This window comes from Aulonocara stuartgranti (genome assembly GCF_965226115.1).
Source record: "Aulonocara stuartgranti genome assembly, chromosome: 6".
Taxonomy (NCBI): Eukaryota; Metazoa; Chordata; class Actinopteri; order Cichliformes; family Cichlidae; genus Aulonocara; species Aulonocara stuartgranti.
The window spans coordinates 385,252-403,996 of NC_138944.1; the positions used below are offsets into that span (position 1 = coordinate 385,252).

The window sequence follows — 18,745 nt, forward strand, 5'->3', positions numbered from 1 at the left end:
TTCTGGGCTGTACGACCGGGACACCTTTCTCCATATAAAGAACGCGTTTCCTTTTATGGCCCCGCCTCTCCTTATATGGTCATCCTTCTTCCTGCACACCTCCAGCCTGAACAGCTGCAGCACGTGGAGATAGGAGGACGACTGTGGAAGCCCAGCTGTGCCAATATGACAATAATCAATAACACAAATAAAAAAGTGAAAAGATTTCATAGATTAGATTCGAGTGTCGGGTCGCAGCGTTACACCTGCTTTTATATATGACACGAGGAACATGGAGGAATGACCTGCTCCACGGCAGGAAAAACTGAAAGAACATGCTCAGCAACCTAAACCAAACATCCCGATAACATGCAACGCCCCGTGAGAGCGCTCAGGTCCTCATGATGGTGCTCTCTATTCAGACTCAAATACATAAAATTCCAGCCCAGAGAATGAGAGAGAGCTAAACCATCTGAACTTTGACCTTTGACTGTGGGGTCAAACCGTGACCTCAGTAACATGAAATCTGAATGATGTTCTAGAGTAGTAAAATGAAAAGTTATAAAGAAAAAACACAAACATGGGAAATAATAAAAGATGAAAAAGAACAACATGAAAAAAGAAATTGAAATAAAAACCATCAGATTTCATCAGACTGTTCATGGCTCCGCCCCCGTCACCTGTGATGAAATGTCTGTTTTCATGCAGCGTCCAGATTTCTCAGTACTAAAGTGAAAGTACCTCAAAGGAGTACTTCACAGTACACTAAACGTACTGAGTTACTTTCCAGACTGAAGTCAGATCAATACATCAGCAGAGATCAGTCTGAATCCTTTAATGAGTTTATTACATCATCACTCCTTCAGCCAATCAGTGAGCTGGGGCCTGCTGGGTGCTGCTTTGGAGTCACTAGTGCTGAACCAGGATCAGCCTGTAATCTCACCTCAGATTAGCTGCAGAGTCCGGCGGTACTTGCAGAACACACGCCATTTACACGCCACACGCAACATGTCGCTCAGCGGCGCTGCAGCCGGCGGCCCCCCCTGGAGGAACCACAGCTTCATCCTGGGAGGGGGGCGAGATCCCCCCCTGACTGACCAGGGGGAGACCATCATAGGAGTCTACCTACTGCTGCTGGGTGAGCGCGCACGCACACATTCACACACACACACAATCAGACACACATACAGACAAAAACAAACAGACACACACACAGACTCACAGACACACAGACACACACACACACAATCAGACACACAGACACAGACTCACACACACAGACACACACACACACACACACAATCAGACACACAGACACAGACTCACACACACAGACACACACACACACAATCAGACACACATACAGACAAAAACAAACAGACACACACACAGATACACACACACACACAGACTCACAGACACACACACAATCAGACACACAGACAAAAACAAACAGACACACACAGACTCACACACACAGACACACACAGACTCACACACACAGACACACACACACAGACACACACAGACTCACACACACAGACACACACACACACACACAGACACACACAGACTCACAGACACACACACACAATCAGACACACAGACACAGACAAACACACACACAGATACACACAGACACATGTGCTGTGTCATCGTTGTGTCCTGCATCTGTGTGATGTTATTTGGCTTCAGTCTGTCAGTGATCAGCGATCAATACTCTGATCATGCTGTGGGCACAGCAGCACTCTCAGCTGCAGCAGCTTTGATGAGCTTCTCTGGCTGTGGGTAACAGAGCAGGTGTCGCTCTCACCTGTCTGCTGGACATCAGCTGCACTTTAAGTGTTCTTAGTAGTGACCTGCTGGATTACCCTCAGCTGCTCCTGTGTAGTACTGTGTGTACACTGTGTACTTACTGTACACACTGAAGTACCTGTATGCACCTGTGTGTTTCCAGGATGGATGTCCTGGTTCGGGAACAGCATCGTCCTCTTCGTCCTCTACAGGCAGAGAGCCTCGCTGCTGCCCACCGACTACCTGACCTATAACCTCGCCGTCTCAGACGCCAGCATCTCCGTGTTCGGATACTCCAGAGGAATCATCGAGATCTTCAACGTCTTCCAGGACAGCGGCTACCTCATCTCCTCCATCTGGACCTGCCAGGTACTGACGTCCCAGCTCAGACTCAGCCTGTGGTGGGACGTGACGGGCTCACCTGTGATGTGTTCTCACGCAGGTGGACGGGTTCTTCACGCTGGTGTTCGGTCTGAGCAGCATCTACACGCTGACCGTGATCAGCATCACACGCTACATCAAAGGATGCCACCCAAGCCGAGGTCAGAGGTCCGCCCATCAGGTGTTCACCATCATAGTGTTAACATGTTATTACCATGTCACCTGAGTGAGTGTGTGTGTTTCAGCGCATCACATCACCAGGACCAGTGTGTTCGTGTGTCTGTCGCTCATCTGGATCGCAGCTGGATTCTGGTCCGGGGCGCCGCTGCTCGGCTGGGGCAGCTACACAGGCAAGAATACCCTGACCTCTGACCCCTGACCCCCTCACAGTACAGGAAGTGGCTGCAGGTCTCTCCAGGGCGGTGCGTTAGAGTGAATGAGGCTCAGATAAAGCAGGGACCATAAAACACCAGTGTCCTGCTGCCGCGTGCTGATTGGTCTGTCAGGGGTCCGCTGCGCCCTTATAGAACAGGAAGTGAGCAGTGGAAGGCCTTCCTTTAGTGACAGTGTCTGTCGTCTGTGCAGATCGCGGCTATGGGACCTGTGAGATTGACTGGGCCAAGGCAAACTACTCGAGCGTCTACAAGTCCTACATCGTCTCCATCTTTGTGTGCTGCTTCTTCATCCCCGTGCTCGTCATGCTGTTCTGCTACGTGTCCATCATCAACACGGTGAAGCGAGGCAACGCGCTGTCGGCCGAGGGAGACCTGACCGACCGCCAGCGGAAGATCGAGAGAGACGTGACCGTCGTGAGTGTTTGTCGCTGTCATCTCCTGCCCACCAGAGTGCCGTTCGGGAAGTTCGATCACTTTCTCTGTCTCTGCAGGTTTCCATAGTGATCTGCACAGCCTTTATCCTGGCCTGGTCGCCGTACGCCGTGGTGTCCATGTGGTCCGCCTGGGGTTTCCACGTGCCCAACCTCACCAGCATCTTCACCCGCCTCTTTGCCAAATCTGCCAGTTTCTACAACCCGCTCATCTACTTTGGTCTCAGCTCCAAATTCCGCAAAGACGTGGCGGTCCTGCTGCCGTGCACGCGTGACGCCAAAGACACCGTCAAGCTGAAGCGTTTCAAACCCAAGGTTGACGGTCGTCTTGCCACAGGAGGCGGGGCCAGATTCAAAGTTCATCTGAGCCGGCCTGAAAAGAAGTACTCGTTAGTGAACCATCCCCACGAGGCCCTGACCCAGGACTCGGGGGCAGTGAGTCCGCCATCCACGCCGCCACCCGTCAACAAGGAGGTGTTCTACATCAACATGCCCCGCCCCTCTGAGACCAGTTCTGGCTTTGAATGCGAGAGACTCTGATGGACGACTGAAATATCGATCCTCGTTAAGTCTGGTCTATAGAGACTCCGCCCCATCGAGTGCTCGCACCGTTCTGTTTGGTGAGCGAGGAGTGGAGGTTAGCGTTAGACACCTGTGTGTGACCACGAGGAGAGGAAGAGCCCATAAAACCTGATGATGTTTTATATAAAGTCTCAGTTTTGATAACCACTCAGTGTGAATTTGATTGAGTCACATGTTTCAATAAAGTTTTTTAGGAGCAAACAAAAGTGTCGTTTTTTGAATGTTGGCCGTTCTCTGTCCAGGCACTGGACAGGAAGTCGTAGAGGACACGCAGGAAATGATTTGAGGCTTGAATCCTGTGGAGCGTGGGTCTCCAGCTGGAGTCGTCTCAATGGGGTGGAGTAGTGTGATGACGGGAGCAGAAAGCTGCTCTCACAGAGGCTGAGGGTCTCTGAGCTGAAGGAGGGGAGAGTTCAGCTCAGAGAGCCTCCACAGGTGGAGGACAAAGCGATCATCTACGGCTCCTCTGATGGAGACACAGGAGCATGAGCTCACACAGAGCAGCTGCATACCTGCTGGATGATGGTAGGCGGGTGTGGGTGGGTGTGCTTCCTGTGGAGTCAAAGAGCACTCAGAGTTCGGACACACGTCTCCCGACTGCTGGTCAGAATGAACTGACCAATTAAGGCTGTGTGGGAGGGGGCCGAGATGAGGCTGTCACATGATCAGCCTCAGTCTGACCGCTAATCACAGTCCAGGCTTCAGTGTGAGTCTGCAGCAAAAATCAAACACACACACACACAAGCTCGTTACCTCCGTGCGCAGGTGTGCACGTTCACGCGGATTTGTGGTAAACGTGTCACAGCGCGCAGTCAGCAGGCGGCGCTGCAGCTCCGTGACTGCGGACAGAAGCCGGGTCCAGCCCCGCCCCCGCCTCTCCAGCCTTCATCCCGGTCGGAGGAGGATGAGGAGTCCGCCGCGCGCTGCTCTGTGACGAGGCAGCTTCAGTGGAACGAACCGGAGTGGAACCGCCAGAGCCCGGTGAGTCTGATCGATCCGTCCTATCGGTTTGAAAGCGTTACCATGATCGATCCGCGTGGGTGAGGGTCTCTCTGACACGCACACACAAACACACTATCCACGCTACTGACGATAGGAGCCAATCAAACACCGTCTGTTTTTGAGGAAGATGATGGTGATAATATCCGACCCTGACGTCATCGGCTATTGATCAGCACACACACACACTGCATTTGGTCACGCACTCATTTCTGCAAGTGTGCGCGTAACTGCAAGTGCACCTGTGAGACATGACGTCATGAGTCTTGAGATATCTGCAGACAGCAGGGGGTTCTGTGGGTCACGTGGTTCTCCGACAGGCGTTCTGGAGTAGATCAGCTGATGATGAAATTGACATCACTCTCGCCTGAGTGGACTCCTGGGAAGTGTAGTCCAGACTCGAGGCTGGAGGAACCGCGCGCGCGCGCGCGCGCACACACACACACACACACACACACACACGAGGATGTTTTTATAACTCAACTGTTAAAATTAAAGCTTCAAGTTTGCATCATTAGGGGCGTGGCCTCTCTGACTGACAGATAGCTTCACCTGAACTGGACCTCTGGACTGTGTTTGTGCTGTTGGAGCAGTTAAATGACATCAGTCTGTAGTAACAGACAATCCAGGAAGGACTCTGATTGGCTGTCACTGATTAACAGGTATCTATCGTACAGCTTTAGAAACAGCAGATGGTAGTTACAGTAATCTGATTACATTCTATTCATGGCTGTGTGAAGGGATGCACGACCTCCCACTGTCTCCTAGCAACAGTAACCATGGTGCTGTCTGTGGGCAGCAGAGCATAATGTGCTGTTTCCATGGCGCTGCCTCTGAGATAGCATTCACACACACACACACACACAGATTCCTCTGCACCACTGAGGACCGGCAGCCAATCAATCACTGTCGGTTACTGAGGATGATGATGAGGGTGATGAAGGTGTAATCTGAGCAGTTTCCCGGTGAGAACTCAGCACAGCTGGGGGTCAGAGGTCAGGCAGTGATGTCATGGTGCATGACTGTAATCACCTGTTGTTGTACATGAGAGGAGCTGCTGTACTAGCTGGGCTCACACTCTGCGATTTTTGGCCCATTTTGAGACGATTTTTGAGTCGTGCGACCGTTTTGGTGATCGGCCCGATTTTGGCCTTCATCGTGCGTCATGTAGTATACGTGGGTTAACGAGATGCGATTAACACCTCACGACCAGCTCCCAATCATCACCTCACGACCGTCGTGAGGGTGTCACCGCAGCTTCTCACACTGCGCACGCGCAAACACATAAACGTTGGTGAAAAAGACGGGCAAGGACAGAGAGACTCAAGAGGAGCTTCTATCCCCAAGCCATCCGTGCCCTAAACACACACACCCGCCCTCTCACATCATCTATAATTGACTGAGACAGGACTCTTCCAGACACTAAACCAAGGCACAATGTACATTTCAATTCCTTTAATTTTAAATATGTTTATATTGTCTATCCTGTAAAATAGTGAGATGTCTATTCATATTAATGTACAGAATTCACCTGCTTGCTGCTACTACTGCACATTCACCCAATGTATATACTATATGTGTATATATATATATGTGTGTATATAATGTTTTTCCTCTACACCCCCCCCCCCCCCAATTTTTTTGCACATGTCGAGGAGCGTGTCAGGCTACATTTAACTGTGTGTTATACTTGTATAACTATGCATGTGACAAATAAAGAACCTTGAACCTTGAACCTTGAGAAGCACAGCAGTGCAGCGTGTGATCTGGACACAAGCGATGGAGGCACTTGTAGAACTTTCGCTCATCCGAGCCTTTTCCATGTGGCCTCACAAAATCATCACGACCACAACAACCGTGAAAATGGTTGGATTTACGTTGCTGCTCAATCACAGATTACCTTCATGTTATGGACGCACAGTGTGAGCACTCAGGTCGCATCAGAGCGTCGGGCCGTATAGTGTGAGACCTGCATCGTGACCTACCAACTTCTAACCCCTGCGAGTCAATCGTACAGTTTGAGCAGGAGCTGAATAACGCTACTGAAAAAATCGCAGTGGTTGCCCAGCTTTAGTAGGAACTCACTGATTTGATCTGATCTCATAGTTTTGATCAGTATTTATCAGCAGAGTCTGAAGTTGATTGAATTCATTTTATTTATAGCGCATTAAATCCTAACAATAGTCACCTCAAGCTGCTTCATACTGTAAAGACTCATAGTAAAACTCCACAATCATACGGCGCCCTGTGTTTGTTACCTTATGTGTACCTTATATGTGTTTTGTGTTGTTTTGGTTGGAAGCATCAACCAGTTTTTGAGGCTGCGCTGTTGTGATTTATCTTAAATGATGTTGGATCCTAAGAGGAACTGTTAAAGTCAAGTCAAGTGGCTCTTATTGTCATTCCAACCATGTGCAGTGGTACAGTGCAGAGTGGAACGAGACAGTGTTCCTCCGACACCCTGGTGTTACATATGACATATAACTGATGAACACAGGACTTAAAGCGCAACAAAACGAGACAAGACAGATACAAGACAAGAAATGTGCAAAATACTGATCGTTGTGCAAAAAGTAACTTGGTGTCTATAGATGTGTGTGAGATACTGCAGATAAGTGCTTGGTAGTAACATGTGCGAAGGTGTGTGTGTCATTCCAGTCACTGAGTGTTCAGGAGTCTGACGACCTGGGGGAAGAAACTGTGTCAACATGTAAACATGCGGCCAGTTTTGGTGAGAGAAGGAAGACAGGATAAAGACATGCTGTGGAAGAGAGACAGAGGTTAATAACAGATATGATTCAATGCAGAGAGGTCTGTTAACACATAGTGAGTGAAGAAGAAACACCCAGTGCATCATGGGAATCCCCGGCAGCCTACGTCTATTGCAGCATAACTAAGGGAGGATTCAGGGTCACCTGGTCCAGCTTTAGCTATATGCTTTAGCAAAAAGGAAAGTTTGAAGCCTAATCTTGAAAGTAGAGATAGTGTCTGTCTCCTGAATCCAAACTGGAAGCTGGTTCCACAGAAGAGGGGCCTGAAAACTGAAGGCTCTGCCTCCCATTCTACTTTTAAATACTCTAGGAACAACAAGTAGGCCTGCAGAGCAAGAGCGAAGTGCTCTAATAGGGTGATATGGTACTACAAGGTCATTAAGATAAGATGGGGCCTGATTATTTAATCCAGTGAAGGGAAGCCAAAACAGGAGAAATCTGCTCTCTCTTTCTAGTCCCTGTCAGGACTCTTGCTGCAGCATTTTGGATTAGCTGAAGGCTTTTCAGGGAGTTTTTAGGACTTCCAGATAATAATGAATTACAGTCGTCCAGCCTGGAAGTAATAAATGCATGAACCAGTTTTTCAAAGGAGCGTCAGCGTTTAAATGAGAGAGAAACAGGAAGTGATCCGTCTCTCTGTCTCCAGGTGAGCCATGCCGCTGGTGAAGCGAATCATCGAGCCTCGGTACCTGTGCCGCGGCTCTCTGCCTGATGGGGTCGCCAGTGAGCTGGAGTGCGTCACCAACAGCACGCTGGCTGCGGTCATCAAACAGCTGGGAGGACTCAGTAAGTTTCGGTTATCGTTGTAACTCTGGTTCTCGATGAGGGGACGAGCTGAAGGTTTCCGATGCTTCAGCTAACCTCCATGCACTCTGCATTTACAGTTTAATAAAGTTTATTCAATGCAAATCATGTGATGAGATCATTCCTGCAGTGAGACACCATCGATGCTCAAACCTTTTCTGTTCATTTTGCTTCTGTTAGTAACCTAAGCCACAGCTAACCAATCAGCTTAGTGCAGCCAGGTAAAAACAGAGAACCCAGTATCACAGACTGTAAATAAAGATGGCAGTAGATCTCTGAGACCCAGTAGGAGAGGACTCCTCTGGTCTCAGTCTGACTGAATAAAACAGGAAGTTTATTTTTGTGGTCATACTGAAGCAGGAATCGCTCTCATCACATGCTAAAAATACGTGGAGTGAAGCTCCGCCTACAGCCCAGGTGTGGGAGTCCAAACACACACAAACACCTCCTCTCAAAACCTTGACTGTCAGTTGTGTGTGAGCGTTACCTGTGTGCAGGTGTACACATTCATCCTGTCACTGACAGAAGCTCGTGGTGAATGTTTGTGTTCCCAGAAAACTGAGCTCAACTTCATAAAATCAGATTAAAATCAAAGCCGTAATCATTATGAGTGGCTCTGCTTAACGGGAGCATGGGTGCAGGAACAGCTCCTGGTCGCTCGTTAGAATTGACCTTTAGACCAACACAGAGAGACTGAGGAGGAGCTTCTTCCCGCAGGCGATACGGTCTCTCAATCACACCACCACACAGTACTGACCCACACATATGGTTCTTACACACACACTGGACTTTCTGGACTTTGGTTTTGCACAACACTGGTCACTATATTCTTCATTTCCGGTTAATACTTGTACAGCTGCTGTTATTGTGTATATATTTATTTATATTTAGATTTCTTCATACATTCTTATATAGTTCTATATTGTGTATTGTGTATTTTGTTGTACAGTTATTTTATTTTCAACTTTAATTTATATATTTTATCTTATTCTTCCCAGTTAAATTTACCCTTCATTCTAATTTGTGTTGTACAGTTATTTCATTTTTAACCTTAATTTATATTTTATTCCTTCCTAGTTAAATTTACCCTTTTTAATTTTTCATATTTATTTCCTATCTTATTCATAGCCTTTTCCTTTTTTGTTTTCTTTAGGTCACGAGCAGTTGTCCAAGCATTTCACTACATATCGTACTGTGTATGACTGTGTACGTGACAAATAAAATTTGAATTTGAATTTGAATTAGGGTCGTTTTCTGTGGATAGAAGTCTGTGTGAGCTCACTCGGTCCACGGTGTAGTAATAACATGTCTTACTTCCTGATGATGGCATGCAGGTCGCCATGCGGAGGACATTTTTGGCGAGCTGTTCACAGAGGCTAACAGCTTCTACCTGAGAATGAACAGCCTGCAGGAGAGAGTGGACCTGCTGGCTGTGAAGGTCACTCAGCTGGATTCCACCGTGGAGGAAGGTTGGTGAGAATCACTGCCCTCAGATCATGTGACCATCCAGCGCCTCCACCTGTTTATAGATTCTGTATCTCTTCCGTGTGCTTCCAGTCTCGCTGCAGGACATCAATATGCGGAAAGCTTTTAGAAGCAGTACCATTCAGGACCAGCAGGTGGTGTCACGGAGCTCCATCCCTAATCCAGCGCTGGAGATGTACCAACGCTGTGACAAGCCACCACCCCTCAACATCCTGACAGCCTACAGGTTAGTTTAAACTCCGCCCACAATGTCCTGCAGGTTGTAGGCGGAAGAGTTTAAATTACTTGCAGGTAATTTAAACTCAGAGTTTTTGTTGTTGTGTCTGCAGGGACGACAAGAAGGCTGGTCTGAAGTTCTACACCGACCCATCGTACTTCTTCAACCTGTGGAAGGAAAAGATGCTGCAGGCCACCGAGAACAAACGCAAGGAGAAGAGACGGCAGAAGGTTCATCCATCCATCTATCCACGCATCCAACCACGATCATCCATCTATCCACGCATCCAACCATGATCATCCATCTATCCACGCATCCAACCACGATCATCCATCTATCCACGCATCCAACCATGATCATCCATCTATCCACGCATCCAACCACGATCATCCATCCATCTATCCACGCATCCAACCACGATCATCCATCCATCTATCCATGCATCCAACCACGATCATCCATCCATCTATCCACGCATCCAACCACGATCATCAATCCATCTATCCACGCATCCAACCACGATCATCCATCCATCTATCCACGCATCCAACCATGATCATCCATCTATCCACGCATCCAACCACGATCATCCATCTATCCACGCATACAACCACGATCATCCATCCATCTATCCACGCATCCAACCACGATCATCCATCTATCCACGCATCCAACCACGATCATCCATCTATCCACGCATCCAACCACGATCATCCATCTATCCACGCATCCAACCACGATCATCCATCCATCTATCCACGCATCCAACCACGATCATCCATCCATCTATCCACGCGCCCAACCACGATCATCCATCCATCTATCCACGCGCCCAACCACGATCATCCATCCATCTAGCCACGCGCCCAACCACGATCATCCATCCATCTAGCCACGCGCCCAACCACGATCATCCATCTATCCACGCATCCAACCACGATCATCCATCCATCCACGCATCCAACCACGATCATCCATCCATCTAGCCACGCACCCAACCACGATCATCCATCCATCTATCCACGCGCCCAACCACGATCATCCATCCATCTAGCCACGCACCCAACCACGATCATCCATCTATCCACGCATCCAACCACGATAATCCATCTATCCACGCATCCAACCACGATCATCCATCCATCTATCCATGCATCCAACCACAATCATCCATCCATCTATCCATGCATCCAACCACGACATCCATCTATCCACGCATCCAACCACGATCTTCCATCCATCTATCCACGCATCCAACCACGATCATCCATCTATCCACGCATCCAACCACGATCATCCATGCATCCAACCATGATCATCCATCCATCATCCATGCATCCAACCACGATCATCCATCCATGTATGTGAAAATAAGGTGCTGCTTTAACAGGTCATTTATTTCTAGGAGCAGAGACATGTGGAGGAGTCCTCAGGGCGGGAGGTGAAGAAGGTGAAGTAATTTGTGTTTGGTTAAAACTTGTTAAGTCGCATGTTTTGATAAGTTTGTGAACTTTCATTAAATCTCATTACTTGTCATTACTGTTTCTCTTGGGAAGGTCCGGAAAGCGCGAAACCGGCGGCAGGAGTGGAACCTGATGGCTTATGACAAGGAGCTCCGCCCAGATGCTCGAGTCACGCCATCACCTCACCATACATCTGACGGCTCAGTGTCACCCGACAGGTAAACACCTGCATGTTCACACCTACTTCCCAGTCCAATAAGCTGACATCAGAACTTTAACTCCTCCCCCAAAGGTCAGGGATGTCAGATGACCTCTCCTTCCCGGCCAGTCCTCACCACGATGGGCATGATAGAAAAGATCATGCTGACATCGCGACCAGTGGGTCTGGGCAAACTCAGTCATTGGACCGTGCCCTCAGACCCACCTCCGCAGTATCCGCGGCAACCGCTCGCCAGCACTCTCTGGGCCGCAACCAGCCGCATCAGCATCAGCATCGCCCACAGCTGCTCACTGGTCCAGCCAATCAGAACGGAGCACGTTCCAACATGGCAAAGGAAGCCAAGTAAACACACACTTCAAATTATAATCACTATCATTATGCACATATACATGTTTGACCTTTAACCTCCATCCCTCCTCAGTGATCATCAAATCCCTCCGGCCCCTCCGCCGCCTCCACCTCTCATGCCATCAGCAGGACAGGTGGTGTTTCCAAACAGCTCCATCCACATTGCTGCTATGGCAACACCATTGCACCCTGCAGCTGTGCCTGGTAACCAAGGTAACAAGCACCCAGCTATTTTTTGGTTTCTGATGGCGCTTTTGCATGTCCACGTGAAATCAGGAGCTCCTGCTCTTTTCTATCCACAGGTGGCACTGCTGCCCAGCCCCACCCCTATAGCCCCTCCCCTCCACCACTACCCCCAGCTAACTACATCCCCTCCCCCTCCCGTCCTAGCAGCCAAGCTCCCTCCTCTGCTGCTGCGCCCCCGGTGCCCCCGGCGGCGGATGGCAGGAAGCTAGCCGCAGGACTGAACGTGCCAATGAATGACGCCCGCAGTGACCTCCTCGCCGCTATCCGCAGAGGTCAGTCAGGACGCAGACAGTTCACAGATTATAGAGGTGGTCACTGGGTGATGCTCGTCTGGTGTGGGCGGGTGTGGCCAGGGTGACCTGGTGGGTGTGGTCCGACAGATGTGTGTGTGATCTGGTGTGGATTGGTGTGGTCCTGCGTGTTGATGCAATGTCTCGTGTCTGCAGGGATCCAGCTGAGGAAGGTTCAGGAGCAGCGCGAGCAGGAAGAGGCCAAGAAACGAGAGCCGACAGGAAACGACGTTGCCACCATCTTGTCACGACGTATTGCCGTGGAATACAGCGAATCAGAAGAGGAGTCTGAGCCTGAGGACCAGGAGTGGTCCGACTAAGGAGGAGGAAGAGTGCGCCAGACAGGAAGTGACTCGTCAGAGAGCCAAAACTTCTTTCTTGTTTTCCTGTTTGATGTTAATGAGTCAGCGTGGCATCCAATGGTGTTTTATGAACCTGCTGATGGTGACACGCAGAAACTTTATTGACAGCAGCAGGTTTAACAGACGTTACTCAGAAAATGAACCCTTGGCACAGCGCCCCCCTCAGGACGCCGACCGTCTGTGTTCGTGATGAAACAAAAGTTGACCTGGATTTATGTATCACTTTGCTGCTTGGACATCAAATGTCATCATTTTCAATTTATCAGAACTTTTAAAAATACATTTTCAGTTTTTAATATTTTTGTTTATTTGTTTTTACATTTTATTTTGTTTATATTTTATTCTTCATATTCTTTATATTTGTTGCTTTAGTTTTTATATTTCTTTTATTTCTTCTGTTATGATGCATCTTGTTCTACAGTGTGAGATGCAATGTGATGACATCATAGTAACTACTGACATCATGCATAATCATCCCTGCTGCTGTGGAGAGGGGGCGTGTCCTCCCTGTCCTGTACCATGTGTGATTGGCTGTTCGTGCAGTGCTGTTTCTGTGACCTGCATGTGGGTGAAAAAAACTGAAAATAGAACAAAAGTTATAGATAAAATCAAGAGTTGATTTTTGTGATTTATTTCAATCATTAAATATTTAAAGTCTCTTTTTAAAACTTGTTTTATTAGTTTTAATCTTAACTTTATGCATCAAGGAAAAATTACATTATATTCAACGGTCTTTGACTTGAAGAAATGTGTTTAACATTTAAACCTATTTCCTGCATATAAAATAACAATATTTGTGTTTACGTTCACTCCTTCAAATAGATGCAAGTAAAATACAGCAGGAACGTGTTACCTCACCATACATCTGTCTCCTTTCCTCACCTCCTGCTGAGGACTAGGGAAAAGAGAAGTGGAACGACCTCACACTCTCTCTCCTTGACGGTGTGAGGATGTCCGCCGTGTTGAAACTACAAACGTGCATCGTCCTCTGTCTCAGCGTGTTCTATTGTTTGGTGGAGGTCATATGAACGAGAACAGCCTGTGTAAATATCCTTCACCACAGAGGCGGGAATTTTAAAGCCGGAGGAACATTTGGGTCCGATTTACTGCCTCACAGAGACAAACAGAGTCTGTGCTGACAGCTGTGAACAGCAGCACTTTGGGCCTTATGCACGTGTTTGCTTCACTCCCAGGAGAGAATTTTAAACGTCGCTTCAAACTCTGTCACACACAGGTTACTGCAAACTGCACGAAATCTGCCAGTGCGTCACATTGTCTCAATATTGCCCTGTGCTATTCAAACTAAGGGCTGCACACATTCATGCATGTGCCACAGTAACCATAGTAACAGAGTTCAGTTTGTAATGATGCAGCTCTCCTCGGGATAAATCGGAGCTCCACCCAAGTCCTAATCCTGAGACCTTTGCACGGTGCTCAGAAGTATTTCTTCTATCAGACTGATTCTCCTGAACATGAGCTCACACTGCATTATTTTGGTTAGTAGGCTCTTCTGTGTTTTTGAGTCACATATTCTCTCTGCTGATTCTTACTGAAGCCAACTGGCTGCATTTCTGTATATAAATTACAATACAACTATAAAATGAAATCCATATCATGTTCTTATATCTTCCTGCTGTGGAGGTCGTTCCCTGTAAAATTCCTCCATCATCACTGATCCCAGCTGACCTGAAGTAAACAGACTGTAACACAACAAAAGTCATTACTAATGAACGCTCTTCATGCAGGAACCACTCAACAGGAAGTAGTTTGTATTCCAGCAGTGTGACGTTCAGGGTTCAGCTGCTGATAAAAACTAGAAATACATCAGCACCTTATGGCTGAAATGGAAAATGGAACGTTATGATGAACGTTTACATGATCTGCTCTGCTTTGGTTATGTTTTTCATGAATGGTCGGATGGGATGGCGTTTTCTCCTCTACTTTCATCAAGGATGCTTTGGTGTATCCTACTCTAAAGGGAGCACTAAAGCTCCTTTCCATGGAGTTTGGAGAGGTGGAACAGCTCCGATCATGGTCACGTATCTCAGTGAGGAACACGCCCACAGTTTCTGCTGAAGTCATCGTTACAGCGAGCGACGCTGGTTTCAGCCTGATGATGACATCAGGTGTGTTGTTGTTTAAAACGGGTGCAGTGTACACCTTTTCACACTTTTAATTCTGTTCACCTGGACGCCGAGTTTTCAGTGGTGGATCTGCTCCGTCATTTCAGCCTTACCTGGATCATCGGGCATGCATCGAGACAGAGGAATGTTTTTGTACTGTTAAATAAAGTTTTGATACAAAGCTTTGATAATGAGGAAGAGTCAAATTTACATTCATCCATTTATATACTCGTCTCAGTTCTTCCTGTGGGGGCAGGAGAGTCCAGTACTGCAGTTATTTCCCACAGAGAAGAAGAGCAGCCGCCAGAGCGGAAGTGAGAAAAATCAGCGGGAGCGGAGCGGCATTTCTGTTTGAGTACCGCCGGGTTAAAGGTCACGCCGTCACCGACAAACACACACACAGCCGGGAAGAAGCTCCGAGAGCCAACTCTCTGCTAACCAGCGGCTTCCTGCTCGAGTGAGTCTCTGCTCCTGTACGGAGAGACCTTTGTGGTGAAGGCGGAACAAGCGGCTCAGCTCCGGTTACAGTCCGGTACCGCCTCACGTTGCACTGCAGCCCCTTTTCCATTTGTAGCTGCTCGGCTTTCAGGGTTTTACATTCGGTCACAGTTCCTGGTAGTGATGGGCAGATGAAGCTTCATGAAGCACTGAAGCTTTTCATCCAGTTGGTTCATCCCAGTGCAAGGCGTCTTGAAGCTTCATTTGCTCTAGTAGGCCACCTACTGGACGTAAAAATATTAGTTGGCAAGAATTTGAAGAGAGTGGCCTTTTGCACACAGCCTGTAAATGTCAACAACAAAAGGAGTGTGTAAAACATGTATATTGTAGTGATGCAGTATACTGTGTATATTTATACTGGCAGTATGGAAACGATCATTTACTGTGAGGTGAGGTGTGGTTGGGGTGTGGACAGTAGTTGTGCTTTTGTAACGTTGAGGTATGGACAGCTACACACTGAGGCCTCAGTCCTGCCTGTTCACATTTTATTCTGTAAAAACTAAATTTTCACTGCTCTTGTGACCTTTCTAGTGGGGAGAGCATAGCTAGGATTTAATGATTTAACAAATCTTTTAAATCCTTTCTCCTCCACAATGCTAAATGGCTGAGAGTCCTCAATCAATAAAAACAAAGCACAAATATAAATATCACACACGTAACTTATTACAGTTGTATAATATTGTTATATCATTTAGTAACATTACTGCATGCTATATTATCATTGCATTTGATGGCTCACCTGGTCTTGCTCCACAATCGGTGTTCCCTTATTCTCATGCAAAGCTCTGTAGTGCCTAAGCATGGATGAGGTGTTGTTATATCCCAGCTCCCTGGCACATAGCAAACACTTCACCTTGTACAAAAGTCAAGACAGCTTAACATAAATTGTATTGCACCATCAGTATTATGAAAATACATCTTCTGTAGAAATTTGTAGGCAGCACGGTGGCACGGTGGTTAGCACTGTTGCCGCACAGCAAGAAGGTCCTGAGTTCAATTCCACCATCAGGCCGGGGTCTTTCTGTGTGGAGTTTGCATGTTCTCCCCGTGTTTGCGTGGGTTCTCTCCGGGTACTCCGGCTTCCTCCCACCGTCCAAAGACATGCAGCTTGTGGGGATAGGTTAATTGGATAATCCAAATTGCCACTAGGTGTGAATGGTTGTCTGTCCCTGTGTGTTAGCCCTGCGACAGACTGGCGACCTGTCCAGGGTGTACCCTGCCTTTCCCCCCATGACAGCTGGGATAGGCTCTAGCGCCCCCCGCGACCCTGAAAAGGATAAGCGGAAGCAGATGGATGGATGGATCTTCTGTAGAAATTTACATACCTTGTTGGGAGGGACATCCTCCTCTTCTTAGCTGGCTCCATTCTCTCCTGACTTTCATAAACCTCCAAACTCTCACTAACCGCAACTCTCCATCAAACACCCACATTTTGAATGGGGTCTGAGGGGTTTATATCGCTGTCATAGCTCGCGGCAAAGTTCGAACCACTTCCTGAACCAGTCACGTGGTACAGCTGGGCAGCGAGGCTTCGGACGTCATCATTTTCAGCTCCTCCCATCAATGAAGCAAGCCTCGATACGCGTATCGGGGAAACGCCCCCTCCATTACGCGACACAAGATTTGAAGCCTCGATACAGAACGTCACATCACTAGTTCCTGGTACTGTTTTAGTACCTGCTCGGACGGGTTCCAAGCGATCCGAGCAGGTATTAAACTATTACGTCATCGGACAGCATGCCACTGATTGGCTGGTCAGTGGTGTCACTCGATGGGTCATGAGAACATCTACTTCACAAAAAAACGAGAGAAATGTGTTCTGGGAATCCATCCAACCTCACAAACCATCCTACCTGTTGTTTCTGCGCATGTGCACAACACAAAATTAAGTGGCAACCCGTCCTATCTACTTAAATTTATGCTGGAATTATTGTGTGACCGCAGGAATGTACGCTAGGACGGTTTGCTCCAAGAAACAACGCCGTGCTCCCGGAATCTGACAAACAGCCCCCGCATTCATGTCACATTTTAATTAAGCTTACACGTTGCTATAACAACGAGCACCCATATTAGATGGTACTGATTATAGTGGAAACCCAGTGGAGTCGAGTTGTGGCGAGTCGAGCAGGCACTAATGCAAAAGGGGCTAAAAAAAAACTGAAAATGTTTCATACGTCTGAAAAGTGCGTCCTGTTTGGGTGCGCTTGTTTTGCAGACATGGCGGTGCAGGTGCCGTGCCTGTCGTTCCGGCAGCCGTATGCCGGCCTGGTTCTGGACGGGGTAAAGACGGTGGAAAGCCGCTGGAGGCCGCTGCTCGCTCCACTGGAGAACCAGACGCTGGCGGTCCACGTGGCTCAGCGTAACTGGGAGGGGTCGGACTGGAGGGCGGTGCTAAGCGGCCTGCTGGGGATGGACAGCGCTCAGATTGAGGCACTTCTGGAGTCCGGGGAGCGGTTTGGCCGCGGCGTGGTGGCAGGTTAGAATCCCTATTTACTCTGCCACATTTACACATCCCTGAACGAACCCTGTGGTCTCTTTTAGGATTGGTGGATGTGGGCCGGACCTGGCTTTGCCCCGCCTCCCTCCAGGGGAAGGACCTACAGTGCCTGGAGCAGTCGGCCGTGCTGATTGGTCTGCAGGAGAAGCACCTGACTAACCTGTCCAACCCTCGCTGGCTGAAGGCCCCACTGAGAGCTCCGGGAGGTCGCGACCTCTGGACCATAGAGATCCCAGCAAAACTGTTACCGTGACAACACATACGTAACCTACCCGAGCACCGAGGCCGGAGCGACTTCTCTGTCATAGTACATTGGTTTTTACAGCGGTGGCGCTGACCTCAGATCAGGTCACTGTGATGTCATCAGCACACCTGATTTTTGTGGTCGAGCGAGGTCTTCCATCTCTGAGGGTGGGGTGGGGGTCAGACCAATGATCTGAGCTCCTGGGGCCGTCGTCCCGGAGCACCAGAGGCTTCACAGCAGCTCGATAAAAGTCCAACCTGTCCAGTTCTTTGTTTCTTTGAAATGATGGAACCCGTCTAATCCCAGATTTTTCACTGCAAAATAAGTGAATGCATTTCACTCCTTAGACTTGTCCTACTCACTGTATGTTTAATTTTGTTGATGTGTGGGGGTTAAAACGGCAACTGTTGCCGGTGGGTTAATAAGGACACGTTCCAAACGTCCAGTGTTTGTGTAAGTAACCTACCTGTGGTGCTGTTATCAGGCGGCTGTATGTTACACTGAAATTAAAAGGTAATATTTTGCTATGCTTGCTGTTCTGCTCATTGTTCTCTCGCTGTTTTAGAAAACAGTCTGTGCAGAATTGTTGTAATTCAGTCACACTGGAGGGTTTTAG

The 18,745-nt window shown here is 48.2% G+C and overlaps 3 protein-coding genes across 4 annotated transcripts; all 3 read left to right on the forward strand.

Annotated features, from left to right (window-relative positions):
- The first annotated feature begins 748 nt into the window (after window positions 1-748).
- Window positions 749-3,762, forward strand: opn6a (opsin 6, group member a). Its single transcript, XM_082536158.1, has 6 exons — window positions 749-1,117; window positions 1,937-2,142; window positions 2,216-2,315; window positions 2,400-2,504; window positions 2,740-2,963; window positions 3,041-3,762. Exons 1-6 carry the CDS (start codon window positions 817-819, stop codon window positions 3,518-3,520), a joined length of 1,416 nt encoding a protein of 471 aa, XP_082392284.1. The 5' UTR covers window positions 749-816; the 3' UTR covers window positions 3,521-3,762.
- A 73-nt stretch (window positions 3,763-3,835) lies between these two features.
- On the forward strand, window positions 3,836-13,404 carry LOC309708230 (actin-binding protein WASF3-like). Its single transcript, XM_082536049.1, has 11 exons — window positions 3,836-4,543; window positions 7,979-8,118; window positions 9,471-9,605; window positions 9,694-9,847; window positions 9,951-10,068; window positions 11,244-11,288; window positions 11,395-11,519; window positions 11,594-11,863; window positions 11,943-12,082; window positions 12,172-12,387; window positions 12,562-13,404. The coding sequence occupies exons 2-11, from the start codon at window positions 7,986-7,988 to the stop codon at window positions 12,723-12,725; spliced, it is 1,500 nt and encodes a 499-aa protein (XP_082392175.1). The 5' UTR covers window positions 3,836-4,543; window positions 7,979-7,985; the 3' UTR covers window positions 12,726-13,404.
- Window positions 13,405-15,163: 1,759 nt separating this feature from the next.
- LOC309709228 (protein EOLA1-like) lies at window positions 15,164-18,656 on the forward strand. Of its 2 annotated transcripts, none has more exons than XM_082537787.1 (3): window positions 15,164-15,347; window positions 17,573-17,864; window positions 17,930-18,656. In XM_082537787.1, the coding sequence occupies exons 2-3, from the start codon at window positions 17,606-17,608 to the stop codon at window positions 18,136-18,138; spliced, it is 468 nt and encodes a 155-aa protein (XP_082393913.1). In that variant the 5' UTR covers window positions 15,164-15,347; window positions 17,573-17,605; the 3' UTR covers window positions 18,139-18,656. The 2 variants fall into 2 exon arrangements, with proteins under 2 accessions (XP_082393913.1, XP_082393912.1); XM_082537786.1 differs by having other exon boundaries at window positions 15,166-15,347; window positions 17,604-17,864.
- Window positions 18,657-18,745: the final 89 nt, after the last annotated feature.

What these genes read in the sequence shown, in the direction of transcription:
- LOC309708230 (XM_082536049.1), top strand. Translation starts at nt 7,986, where the DNA reads ATGCCGCTGGTGAAGCGAATCATCGAGCCTCGGTACCTGTGCCGCGGC. An exon ending in CAGGGCGGGAGGTGAAGAAG is followed by an intron (nt 11,289 to 11,394) that starts GTGAAGTAATTT and finishes TCTCTTGGGAAG; the next exon opens with GTCCGGAAAGCGCGAAACCG. An exon ending in CCTCGCCGCTATCCGCAGAG is followed by an intron (nt 12,388 to 12,561) that starts GTCAGTCAGGAC and finishes TCGTGTCTGCAG; the next exon opens with GGATCCAGCTGAGGAAGGTT.
- LOC309709228 (XM_082537787.1), top strand. Translation starts at nt 17,606, where the DNA reads ATGGCGGTGCAGGTGCCGTGCCTGTCGTTCCGGCAGCCGTATGCCGGC. An exon ending in TGGCCGCGGCGTGGTGGCAG is followed by an intron (nt 17,865 to 17,929) that starts GTTAGAATCCCT and finishes GGTCTCTTTTAG; the next exon opens with GATTGGTGGATGTGGGCCGG.
- opn6a (XM_082536158.1), top strand. Translation starts at nt 817, where the DNA reads ATGAGTTTATTACATCATCACTCCTTCAGCCAATCAGTGAGCTGGGGC. An exon ending in AGTCTACCTACTGCTGCTGG is followed by an intron (nt 1,118 to 1,936) that starts GTGAGCGCGCAC and finishes GTGTGTTTCCAG; the next exon opens with GATGGATGTCCTGGTTCGGG. An exon ending in AGGATGCCACCCAAGCCGAG is followed by an intron (nt 2,316 to 2,399) that starts GTCAGAGGTCCG and finishes TGTGTGTTTCAG; the next exon opens with CGCATCACATCACCAGGACC.